We start from the raw sequence: 13658 nt of genomic DNA, 5'->3' as shown, positions 1-13658 counted from the left end.
GAAACAAAGTTTTCCAAATGTTTATTAATATTTGTTGTGATCTGTGATTGAAGCACTTTTAAAACTAGAATGAGGCTTTACATTTAATTGCTATGCATTGTTTGTAGTTTAAAATGAAAGCAATAAATAAACCATAAAAGATCCAAATACTCTTTAATGGAGCATAATTGTTTGTAACTTATAAACATCAATGAAGAAATTTATTAGAAACATATTTTTTCCGTTTTTAATTTTAAAAAATAAAACTGAAATCTACTTATATAATTTTAAAACTATGTGTCAGATATTTAATTTTAAATAAATATTAAATTCAAATGTTCTTGTTAAATATGAAAGGGTTCCATGTTTTTCATAAATTCTGTTGACAAGTGCAGAGTAGCTGATACATTTTTGAGTATGATATGGAATTATTTATAGCATGATATAAATTTTAAACAAATTTGAAGAAAATCATTTAAAGGAAAAGAAACAATTAACAGAAAATCTTCGGTAATCAATTATTATAGGTTTTTAAAAAACTAGAATTTGGTAGAAAGCTAATTAGTTCTTATGAATGACTTGATAAATTAATTCATTAAAAGTTCACATAATTTTATGTCAAGTACATCCAATTTCATTCCCTTAGACTCTTTCTTTTTTGTTTCATTCATAAATTGTGCCATAATGTATTGCTCTTTTATTATGATTAAAATATGGAAACTACTTAACAATTAGTAATTGTAAAATATAATTAGCTTTTAGCATTTATATATATCTCTTAAAAAAAATTTTCTTCAAAATTGTATAATTGAGTAAATTCGTTGAGGCTTAAATTCTCTAAAAAATTATATTCTTTGGCCATTAACTTAAGATATTTTATCTCATAAATAGTCTTGTTGAACATCGTTTAATGATTAAATCATAGCTGCACTTATATATATATATATATATATGTTTTGTAGCATTAGATTCTATCAAAGAGTGATTTGATGTATTTTATAATTTTACAACTAAGTACATTTGATGAAAAAATGTGATTCTGGATCCGTCCATTTTATGATAAGAGTATCAAAGTTTCATATAACAGTTTTTATAATTTTGTGACTTACTATCTAGGTTGTAGCAACTGCTTAAAAATTTTGATCTAATTATCATTCTGGTTATTGTTAAGAATTATGTGCCTATAAGACTATGCTGACATTTTTGGCTTAGTTTGGTTAGAGAAAATATAAATATGTCATTTTGCCAAGAAAATTGTTCTAATTAGTGCAAGCATGTGATATTTTAGCATTTTGACACAGAATTCAGCAGTTTTTATAGAGGAAAAGTTTTTACTTAAAAAAAAAACTGGACTATTTGCAAAGTTATCTTCTTAAAATAAATTTCAATAGTTATTGATAGGGTAACTTGTCTGTAACTATCTTCTGATTCCGTCCTTAACCAACTTGAACAGTTTCAAGTTTGCTGCATAATAAAATTTCGAAATAAAACTTTTATGAAAAAAGTTTGTGCTTAATTATTGCATTACAACTTTATCTCTGAATATGGCATATTTTTTATGCTTTTTATTTCTGTAGAAATAACATAGTATAATGTTTCATGAAAGTTCTTTTATGTCAGATTCTTACATGTTAATATCTCCATTACCAAAATTTCTGATAATGCATGTGCTTGTACCTAGCCTAATTCCCAAAAGAAGAGTGATTTTTAAAACAATTAAGTTTATAATTCTTTGTTTGGAAAATGAATTAATTACTTTATTTATTTAAAAAGTTTTATCTATATCAGACAAATGTACCATTCAACTCTTATAAAATGGTGCATAGCCATGTATTTTAAAAGTTTCTGTGAATATGATTTGGATAATCTGTTTTATATTTATTTTTGAATAAATCATTTAGTGTATTAAGCATCATGTACATTGATCATTGGCAATATTAGTTGCTATTCTACTTAATTTTTAATTTACCGGTGTTTAAGCATCACTTAGTTGTTCATTATTTTTGAGCTAATTAAACATTTTGATGTATTTTTATTACAAACAAAAAGTTTGAGTATTTTTATACAAGTTTCTTACAGATTAAATTGCTACTTTTTACACTTACATATTTATGTATAACTGTTTATACACTTTTGTGTTTATTGTTTTGCCTACTTGTAATGTAGATAAAATAAAATACTTAATACTGATTGTTTTTTTTTAATTGTTAGCATATATAATAAATAAACGATATAATTTTTTTATATTTAATTATCATAACTTTAATATTCAACAGCAACTTGAAAAAAATCAATTTAATAAAGAAAAGCATAATTCAGTTTTTAAAATTTGTAATCTAAGTTGAAATAAAAATCAGAATACAATAACAATTGTAACTTTTATTATAACTTCATAACAGTGAATGATCATTTTCAAATTTTATTACAAACAGCGCGTAAAAGTAATTTCATCTTAATAGGAAACAGGATTCCCATGGGTCTAGAAAACTTTGGTTTTGGCACTAAATATAGGAAAATAGCACTTAAATTCATATGGTATAATCATTCCTACAATTGAATTGTCAGTGCTAATAATCAATTACAGAGATTGAAGTTGATTATTTCAAATACCTAGTACATTATTCTTTGTAAAAATTCCAAATTTAAACAGAATCATTACCCAATATCTTCATTTAATGATATTTTGTCCCACATTAAGTCTAATGTATCAAATTAATAAACTACCGTTTTTCTGATGATAAATTGCAGTTATATATATAATGTAATAAAATAGAGTCTGGAATTATGTTGAAATTTACCAGAAATTCTTGGAAAAATTTATTTGGGAACCCTGGGGAGAGTAGATATAAAAATTCATTTTTCTATGTTTACAATAATTTATTTTAAATAACAATAGATAAAAAGCATAATGACAAGAAAATAAAATAACATAATTTTTTAAAATTATTCATTAGAGTTTAATAAAATTGTTCATGTTAACACAAGTACATCTTTGTGTATATAATATATATTTTTGTGTCTTTCAAACAAATTCTTTTATTGAATAACTCTTATAAGAATATAATTTTTCAAATAGAGCTAGCACCATTTTCTCTGTGATAAAACTCTCATGCTATAATCACAATTTTACAATAATTTGATAGGTAACAAAAATTAAAATTAGATTTTATACTAATTGATATTTTTAAAAAGAAAAAAAAAACAGTACAGCAACTATTGATTAAAGATAACAGATAGTAATATAATACATTAAATTTTTTAACACATACACCTTTCGACATTAAATTTTATGAATAATTACAACCAAAAACAATTTATTTTAGAAATGCAAAGCGAATAAAAACTATCACTCCAACTTATGTTTTTAGTTCACATTGATCCTTAAAATAAGAAGACATACAAAGCATAATAGATTTACAATTTAGACAGAATAAAATATCAAAAATTTACTTAGAATACAAGGCATGATAATATACAGATATAGAAAAAAATTACTAATTTAAGCTCTTATTTAAAATTTCATACTTGGATGAAACTATTTCTAATTTTATTATTTTTTGTACATATTTTATCTCATATATAAATTGGTAAATAATTAGCTGCGAGGTCTGCAGCCATTGAGAAAGCTCATCCCCTTGAGTTAAACATTGAATTAAAATAAATTTTAGTTCATTTAGTAAAAATACAGAAAATTTTTTATTTAGTCGACTACAATAAAACACACAAATTTAGTTATTTTCAAACTAAACATAACAAACATAGTTGGAGAATTAAAAAAGAATATTTTTATATAACTATTTTTCCATAGAAAAATATTAAAAACTTGATATCGCTATACTTTATTAAAGAAAAAATTTTTTAAGGGGTCTTGAGGGTTTTTAATAAAATTTTCAATTTTTTGAAAAATTTTAGAATTTTGATATTTTTTTAATTCAGAGCAATTAAAGTTAACCAAGTGACACCAAATATATGATAATTTTCAAAATACTAGCATAAATATTAAAACCCACACACTGAAAGCAGAAAATAACACACACATTTTCTAAACAGGAATCTTCAGCAAACTGGCAATTTGCTTGAAAGTTTTGTCTATAAATTTTTCTCAATTCATGTTTTTTTCACCTGGCGCACAAGATATCCTGACATCTTATAAAGTTATAAGTTATCTTATAAAGTTAAAACTTGTAAATTGATTGGCTGTATTGTATAATGTTTTAATTCATACTAGCGCTTCAGTATTAGTAAATATTTTATAATTTTTTTTAAATTAAAAAAACACTTTTTTTTTGAGCTTGAATGGTTTTAAAAAAAACATAATTTACTGCACATTAAAACATATTTCAAGTTATTAACATGATTTTTATGATTTATATCCTGCAGGCAAAACACTATAGTATCACTCCCTCTTTTTTTTCCCTTCAAATTTTACTTCTAAAAAAATTAAATTATTAAGTTCTTTGCAGTAATTTACAGAGTTGTTTGAATTTAAATGATATTTGTGTTAATGTTAAACTTGTGTAAAAATTTAGATAATATATAAAAAGCAAAAAAAAAAAAAAAAAATTGTTCAAAGATGCTTTCTTAATGAAATCAATACCACCTAGACCCCTTAAGTTTTTTTTTAGTTGTAAATATATTAAAGGATTTTAAAATTTAGATACAATTAAATAAATCTTATTTAAAATTGTCAGGTAATAAATTCTCCAATGTTTCACTTTTTATGATTTTCTTTATTAATAAGAACAATCAAGTAGTTGAGATCGAAGTATTGTGCTTTTTGAGAGACTAATTATTAACCTTCATAATTTTTAAAATTTTATTTAAATTTTAATAACACATAACTAAATGATGATAATTTACTTTGAATACGATAAAGCTTAATTATAAAATTTAAAACATAACAATACAAAAAATATTGCAATAATGTCTTGTAATTATAATAATAAAGAACAACAATAATACTTATAAAAAAATTATGCATCTAGATAATAATTGACAATGCATATTGATACAATAATAATAAGAAAGAAACTAATGAGCATTCGGTTTAAAATATAACCCAAGTGCTGGATTGTTAAGATTTTAAATAAGTATGAAAAATAAATATTGGGTGCTCCTTTGATATGTATTTTTAGAATCCCTGATAAAATGAAATCACATATTAATATTTACGTGAAGTAATATTAAGAAAACAAAAAACTAGCAAAATCTAATAAATCATTACTGAGGAAGGTAGAACTAAAACCATCAAAACATGTTAAGTTGCTAGAAGAAACAAGGGTAGTTATAAAAATGATTTGTAAAATAATTTCCAAGATAATCAAGCTGATTTTGGAAGTTTTTTACACAGCCTTCTTCACTTGTGGTCCAATAGTGTTTTAGTTTTCTTCCATTTAAGCATAAGTTTTTAACCTTTTAATAAGTAAATTTTAGGTCTTCATTTTTGAAAAGGAATTTAAAAATAAATGTTAAGGGTGTGATTACAAATCATCTTTAATTATTATTTGATAAGTCTGTAGGCATACAACACGTATCTAAAATAACAGCAAAAATATTATTTTGAAATTAAATGTGTACTTACAATCATTTACTTCATACATGATAAAAATGGAACTATTTAAGCAAAATTCAATTAACAGGCATGTTTTAGCTTCATAAGATTAACAGACTTATTTTAGTTTTCTTAGCTTAATTGTTGTATTTAAAAAATAAAAAAAAGGAAGTTTTTTTTCGAAAAACTTTACTCTATAAGTGGAGATAATTGGAAAATGTATAACTCAATATATATGATTGAAAAAGTAAAGTAGGTTATTAGTTCTCCCATTATTTTAATTCCATTTAAAATTTTTATTAAGTAGTAATTTATTTTATCACTATGATTAACAACCAATCTGTTTGGCTCTTTATTGAACAAAGATTTATAATAATTATTTTTTCGTCAATAATTTAAAATTATGCATGAAAATGTTTCTATATTTAACACATGAATTGACTCTAAACTCTAGTTAGTACAGTAAAAATTAAGTTTTACCCGAATGTTAAAAAAATTAATCAGTGAAAATTGTTAACTACCCTCCTCTTAATAAGTAAGTTCTCTAAACAGCATGACCTCACACAACAGATTTTAATGCAAGATTAGGGAAAAAAAGAGAAGCTGAAATATTGCTTTTTAGACAAAAATAGGTATTGATTCAGATGTATTTTTTTTATGATGAATTTATTGAATGTGACAAAACTCGGGACTATAGGTCTAATAGTTTAGAAATTATAATGGTATTATGTACAATCAGAACAATGTTCGACTTTTACCTATTAACCAGATATAGCTATCTAGATAATTGTTTTGTATGTATTTTTTCACCAAAGTTATCTCAAGTAATTAAATTTGGAGGGGGGTGAAAATAAAGCACTAAAAAAAAATAAATAATGTTTCTTCTAGCTAAATATCAGTTTTTAACTTAGCTAAATTTAAGCAAATGATTTTTTGTTAAAATTTACCTGAAATATTAAGGAGAATGGGAAATTTTTAATTATTGAGAGAAGCATATATCTACATTCTCACTTATCAATGAAGCTTATGTTTTTTACTCATCAATGAAGCTTATGTTTATGTTTTTACATGTTTAAATAAAATAGAGCAAAAATCAATAAAGCAAATAGCTAAGACATTTATCTGGGTGAACACAAACGCTAAAAAAAAAATCCTGGTGTTCATGATTGATTTTATCGAATTTCCCTGATTTTTTAACTGATTGCATAAATTTTACTATGCATTTTATATATATTAAAAAAAATATTATAAAACTGATATTTTTTTATTGCTATTTCCAATTGAAAATAAACTAAATAAAGTTGTAAATTTTTTTATTATTATAAGACCAATTAATTTGGAAAAAATATAGGACTTTTTGTTAAATTTATTCATTTAACCTGATTTTTTGGATATTTTATTTAAATTTTTTAAATTGGTAAAACTATGCAATTTTTCCTTGTTCTATAGCCCTTTGTATGTTTTTTTAATTCAACTTTTTACAACTTATTAAGATGTCACAAAATTGTGGAGCCTTATCCTTCATCAGGCTGTTTCCAGAATCTTTCACTTTTTTTAAGAGGAGAGTGTTTAAAAAAAATTACAACTGGGTAGCACCTTTTCTTTTGATGTTATGACGATTTTTGAGCTATCTTTACTGTACTAAATTTTCTTTTAAGAAAACCGAAACTAATCAACATCCATGAGGATACTGCAATTGTACGCATTGTCCATAATAGATTGAAGTCTTCTTCTCACTCGTTTCTGGTCGTCACCAGCACAATCTAAAACAAGTTTCTGAAACTTATAGTCAATGGCTCCAATAGATTCTGAAAAACAGGCATTGTAATAAAGCTCAACCACTTTTTTACTACTTGTTTTGTCCACCCTTATGGAGACTAACAAATCATCTACCATCTTATTTACTTTTGTCAAAGCTTTTTTCTGAACCTCAGTTCGTTGAGTTATAACATTTACCTCTACGGTAAGGATACGATTCATCAACCTGTGAGCAGTAGCTTCGATTTCCTCTCTTTCATCTGTTACAAAATTTAAAACTTTTTAATCAGTATAAAATTAAAAGTATTTTCAAATAAAAAATATAGTACAGTAATAAAAAATAGAACCTTTGTAACCTAATGACCAAATTTTCACGTACTAAGATGTAATTTTGAAGGTTTAAAAGAATAACACTAAATATGCTTAGTAATTTGTGCAAAAAGCATTTCAAGTTATAAATTATTCGTTATTCGATACAAGAAAAGTTCTTGCATTGAATAAACTCGCTTTTTAATGGATTTGGTTACATGATCTTTAAAATGTGAAGAGGGGAAAGCCGCAACCTGGGAATTTTTTTAAATTTCATTTCAAATTTTTAAATTTAAATGACATTTAATTTTTTAATTTAATTAGAGAAAGTAACCAGCCAAATAGTTAGTTACCAAGCAATAAAATTAAAAAAATACTTCATGTTTTCAAAATTTGCATTTCATTTTTAATTGACTTTAAATTTATTAAACTTTGGCTTTTGTCATTTAAAATTACATAGCTTAAAACAACTTTAAATTTTGACTACATAAGAATTCAAATGTTTTTTTACTATTAATTGTAATTAAAAATAATAATATAAATAAATTTGAAAATTATTTCTTAGGTAAAAATAATTTTAAGGGATAAATATTTAGTTACATCAAAAAATTAATTCCAACAAACAAAAGCATTAATAGCTGCTTATTTTTACGTAAAGTTTTATTTTTAGAATGATAACAAAATCTAATCATTAATACTTTGTTTAATGAATTTGATTCAAAGTGATTTTGACCTCCACTACACATTAATAATTTAAATATAGATATAAAAATTCTAATAATGTTCCTTAAAAATATTAAGGTTTCATACAGCTATAAATCTTGCTTATTGTAAAATGAACTGTTATATCAATAGCAATTTAAAAATCTGAAACCAGAAAATGTAAAAAATGGCAGCTACTATAATATTTTCAAAAATTGACGAAAAGGTTATAAATTATTTCCTCATTTGAAGTAGTGCTCGAACTTTGAAGGGTACTTAGTCAGCATTTTTCTTGTAATATAAAACAATTTCTGTTATTCTGTTAACAACGTAGAAACATATATGAGAATAAACATTCACTTACACAATTTTCATTCTATTAAATATTTATCGTTAATGTCTTCTACAAATCATGATCCATGAAAGCTTTCTCAAAATTTTTTGTTTTACATCCCTACAATATTTATCTTTCCTTAGACAGTGTTTTCACTACAGCGCGAGAATCTCGCATATTTTTTTCTTTTCTCGCATTAAAAAATTATTACCGCGAAAAATTCACGCATTCTATAAATCAATTTCAAAATTCGCAAATTTCTCGCATTTTGGAAAAAGCTTAGAATTACGCCATTTAGAATAAAATCCGTTACACTTTTCTTCCTGGATCTTTCATTATTTTCAATATCTGCCCCACTATCTAGCTTCCCTATTTACCAGTATTGTTCATAACCTTTTCGAACAACAGAACACAACCACAGAACCCCTTTCAGAACACATTTCTCGGCAACCACGTGTTTACTGTAGGTTAGGTTTCTCCATGTAAGATGTTCAAATTTTTTATGTGCTAATGTAAGATGGACAAATAACTTGTAAAGGCAAAATCCTCTATGATGATGCCCCAAAAATATTTAATGCTTTAAAAAATAGAAGACGTTAAAAATGTATTATAATTAAAGAAATGATTTTCTTTCCAAGAGTTTTTGTGTTTTTTTAGCTTTTAGAAATCTCACTTAAGTTTTTGAAATCTCACCCTGTTTTTGAGAAAGGGTGAGAAATTCTCACCCATTTTTTTTCTATGATGAAAACACTGTTAGATGTTCCAAGTTTAGCTAACAACAATGCTTAATCTAAGTCTAGTTTTAAACAAAAACTCACTACATTCTTGTTTAAATTCCATATTTATCGTTGTAATATGAATAAAATATTTACAGACACTGCAAAGTTGAAAATCCGGACGCCTGTTTACCGGAAAAGTATTTTTTTCCAGATACTTAATTAACTATCAAAACTCTTTATTGTTTTCATTTTCAAAAAATAAATAAATAAATAAAATAAGAATGAGTGCACAATGTGTTAAAAAAATTTTTTTTTTAATTTATTTTTTTTGCTGATTCTTTTATAGCTAAACACTTATCTAGCCTTAATAGCCACATTAATAGTTATTAAAAGAGACAAGAAGAGTCAAAGGAAACAAACTTTGGGAGGAAACTGAATATTAATGAAGCTGAATAACAATAGTATTTACAAAGCAGCAGAGAATATTTGTTTATTTTAATTTAATTACCGGAAAAGTATTTTTTCCAGATACTTAATTAACCATCAAAACTCTTTATTGTTTTAATTTTCAATAAATAAATAAATAAATAAATAAAATAAAAATGAGTGCACAATGTGCTAAAAAAGATTTTTTTTTTAATTAATTTTTTTGCTGATTCTTTTATAGCTAAACACTTATCTAGCCTTAATAGCCACATTAATAGTTATTAAAAAAGACAAGAAGAGTCAAAGGAAACAAACTTTGGGAGGAAACTGAATATTAATGAAGCTGAATAACAATAGTATTTACAAAGCAGCAGAGAATATTTGTTTATTTTAATTTATAGACGTTTTCATTAAAAAATCTATTCTAATTCTGTTTAATATTGTTTTATCAAGGTTATTTTTAACTGATTATCTGTGCTGTAAATGTTTAACACTATAAATATTAAAAAAGAAAGAAAGGAAGAAAAAAAACTTATATTTATTAATGAGAGAGACAGAATGTTCTGATGCTTGTTTCCCTTGAAGACTTATTATCTCGAAAAATCTATTTTCCAGACTTTTCGAATACCCCATGATTCAGAATATGCAACCTTCCTCTGTATATACAGTGAAACCTCCGTTAAGCGGACATTCATGGGACCAAAAACTTTGTCCGTTTATGAGAGTTGTCCGTTTACGGGAAGGGTACCCTAATAACGAAATTTAACACCGTAAATTGTTTTTAGAATAATCTCAAAGATGTAGAAATAATTAAATAATATCTACAACGATACTGTAAATATCTACAAGAATATTTATTTAAACAATAAGAAAGATAAAAAAGAATATATAAAGAAGTTTGATATAAATACATAATTCTGGATGTAGCTACAGATAAATAAATATAATTTTCCTATTAGCATAGATACTTAAGTCAGACATATGATACCAAATAAGAGCGTACTGTCCTCAGTCTGTTTCAATTATTAGGTTCACATCCCCTTGCACCTACTTATCAATTGATAGGGAACATGGTTAATACCTTCTTGGAAAATAAACCTCCCATGATTCACAGAAAAAAAAAATAATGCATACCTGTAAGTCATGATGACCTATGGAGATGATTATTCGCAATTGATCAGCTATCAAGTGTCTGAATAAATGTTTCATTTATATAAACACCTCAAAGATTATACTTCAGTTCTCTTTCTTTTTACCCCAGTTGTGTTAAATACAGTCTTCAAATTGATAAGAAAATTAAAGAAATTTTCAATGGGGAAAAAGCATTGAGAGAAGTCATTTCAACTTGAGGGGTCTCATAACCTGTGTGGTCCAGATGAAAAGATCAAAAGATGTCGATGTCAGAATTATTTCAGGAGTGCAGTATCATTTTCTCTCCTTTCTTTACAAAGATAAGGCAAGGTGACAGGAGAAAGATTGATTTTTCGGTGGTGAAATAGATTAGCAATATTTTTAGTTATGGATAAGGCAAAAAGTTTTATTTACATGCTTTAAAAATGGTGAAAAGTTGCATTTTTTTAGCTTGCAATTTATTTAGAAAAAGTAGTGTCCGGTTTGTAGAGATAAAAAACAACGTTTCAGGATCAAAATGACTGTCCGCGTCCGGTTACGGGAGTGTCCGCTTTGCGGAGAATGTGTGTAATGGTTTATTCATAGAAGATTCCCGGGGAATTAAAAATATGTCCGTATTAAGAGGCGTCCGTTTTGTAGGAGTGTCCATAACAGGAGGTTTCACTGTATATATATATATATATATATATAATTTTTTTTTTGCATGTTTAAAATTTATTCTACTTGTTTAAGTTTATTCTACTTTGCTTGTTTCAAATTTATTTCTAGATACTACAACTGTACAGTTTCACTTGGCACACTTCCCAATTTTGGTGGAATGAACAAGTACCAATGCAGGAAAGATTTTAATATTAGTACCTTGCAGAAAATTTGAAGGAAATCTAAGGCAAATTTCTATGAAGAACTACTTTTCTAAATAAAAATTTCCAAGTACAGCACTTAGGCAGTTTAGTTGACACAAACAGGTACTGATTTGAAAATATCCCCATAATAAATGGATACATTTTATTTCTATAATGCATTATTGTATATTTGAATATTAAAATTAAATATTATCACAAATAATAGTTAAAAACTTACTTTCTGTAAACCTTTTCAAACCAGGACTAACTTTAAGGCGACCTAAATTTCTTATCAATATTTCTCTTTCACTTTCAATAGATGCAGCTTTTTCTCTCAAAGTTTCAACCTGAAGTTCCATGTCGTCTAACAGTTCAACATACAAATTATGAGCAGACATCTTTGGATGTTAGAAGAAAAAAAATATAGATGTTTCTGTGGAGAGATTTTCAGAAAAAATATTAGAAATATGTATATATGTATATATTAATACTATCTGTGGTGGTGTTGAAGAGGGAAAATTTTTGTATCAATATCTACGCCAAAACAACATAGAAGTTTTACGAAGAAACTAAATAATTAAAAAAATCACATAAGAGGACCAAATCAAAAGGTATAACAACTTGTAGCCATACAGGGGCAAATCTCTAATTTTTTTGTCATTGCAAGTTTATAATACCTTTGACATAATGGCAATAACAGTTGATACGACAGATAATGCTACAAAAATATCAAAAAGATTTCCATATTGTGATCTGTGTTGGAATAATTGCAAAGTCTTGGCAATTTCTGGACAGTGGCCTATAAGAAACCAAAGAAAACACCACAGTAGGGGCTTAAGGTGTGCAATTTTTAGGCCTCCTCTGTGCAAACCTCTACATTTTATTTTATTTTTAAATTGCAAGCTAAAAATCCATTTGGCACCTTGGCGATAGTAGTTGTCTTGACAGATCACCATACGGAAATATGCCTTATATAGGGCACAACATGATTCCTTTTTTATTGTTAACTAATAAACATCAGGGAATTATTTAAGGAAGAAAAAATAAAACTTATGAAACAATATTTACTTCGTACAGTGTAATAAATGAAAATGATCAGTTGAACATAACACAGGTAACATCAGTCGAACATAATGGTGTTGCTTCTTTCTGATGCTAAGTTTAGAAGATACCGAGAAAGTTATAATCAGGAAATAACAGTTTAGTTTCACTTCTGTTTTACATTGTTTTGTAGTGTTTTTTCCCAAATGAGAAAAAATCCATTTTACGCTTTAACCTAAATCTCACTCAAACAAAAATGAAGCGTTGCTTAAGCTGCCACCAACTAATAATTTAAAAGATGGATCTTAGTTGCGGATTTTGGCATCGTTGTCGCATGATTCACGCATGCGCATTTTACGCTTGGATGCATTCTCAATTGAAATTTACACAATGTCTCCGTCCCGCAGTGGACTGATCGTTATGACACGGTTCCCAGCAGATCACCGAAGTCAAGCATCACTGGCTGCGGTCAGTGTGCGGGTGGGTGACCACTTGGATCAGTCTGCGTAGGGACCGAGGGTGTGCGGTATTGGTTCTCGTTAAACTGTGCTACCGTAAAGTGCTCGACTTCGCACGCAGGTCGTCGGGCTACCGAAGCGGGGGTGCCATCCCCTCTGCAGAGGATCAAAATGGTGATGGCATGTCTTCCGGGATGTTTCCCAGACCGTCGCCAATAGCCCATTGTGCAGCTCTAGTGCGACGTAAATTAACAACAACTACACAATGTCTCCGATTTTTTTCATTTTAGTTACACAAGGTGTTAAATTTCATTCAACTCATTGATCTTAACAAAGGGGAGGAATGACTTTATAATGAATTAGTGTAACGAATCATACGATTCCTTCTTTTTTCTATTCAATACAATT

General features: G+C 26.6%; 1 protein-coding gene across 2 annotated transcripts; it reads right to left on the bottom strand.

Annotated features, from left to right (window-relative positions):
• Positions 1-6591: 6591 nt before the first annotated feature.
• LOC107451787 (BAG family molecular chaperone regulator 2) lies at positions 6592-13092 on the bottom strand. Of its 2 annotated transcripts, none has more exons than XM_016067995.4 (3): positions 12820-13092; positions 11990-12184; positions 6592-7548 (listed from the first exon to the last, which is right to left on the bottom strand). In XM_016067995.4, the coding sequence occupies exons 2-3, from the start codon at positions 12147-12149 to the stop codon at positions 7199-7201; spliced, it is 510 nt and encodes a 169-aa protein (XP_015923481.1). In that variant the 5' UTR covers positions 12150-12184; positions 12820-13092; the 3' UTR covers positions 6592-7198. The 2 variants fall into 2 exon arrangements, with proteins under 2 accessions (XP_015923481.1, XP_015923480.1); XM_016067994.4 differs by having other exon boundaries at positions 12827-12983.
• Positions 13093-13658: the final 566 nt, after the last annotated feature.

This window comes from Parasteatoda tepidariorum, chromosome 4 (genome assembly GCF_982258835.1).
Source record: "Parasteatoda tepidariorum strain Cologne lab strain chromosome 4, Ptep-v5.0, whole genome shotgun sequence".
Classification (NCBI taxonomy): Eukaryota; Metazoa; Arthropoda; class Arachnida; order Araneae; family Theridiidae; genus Parasteatoda; species Parasteatoda tepidariorum.
The sequence above is the reverse complement of the archived record's forward strand: the minus strand, read 5'-3'. Positions and strand labels throughout refer to the sequence as shown.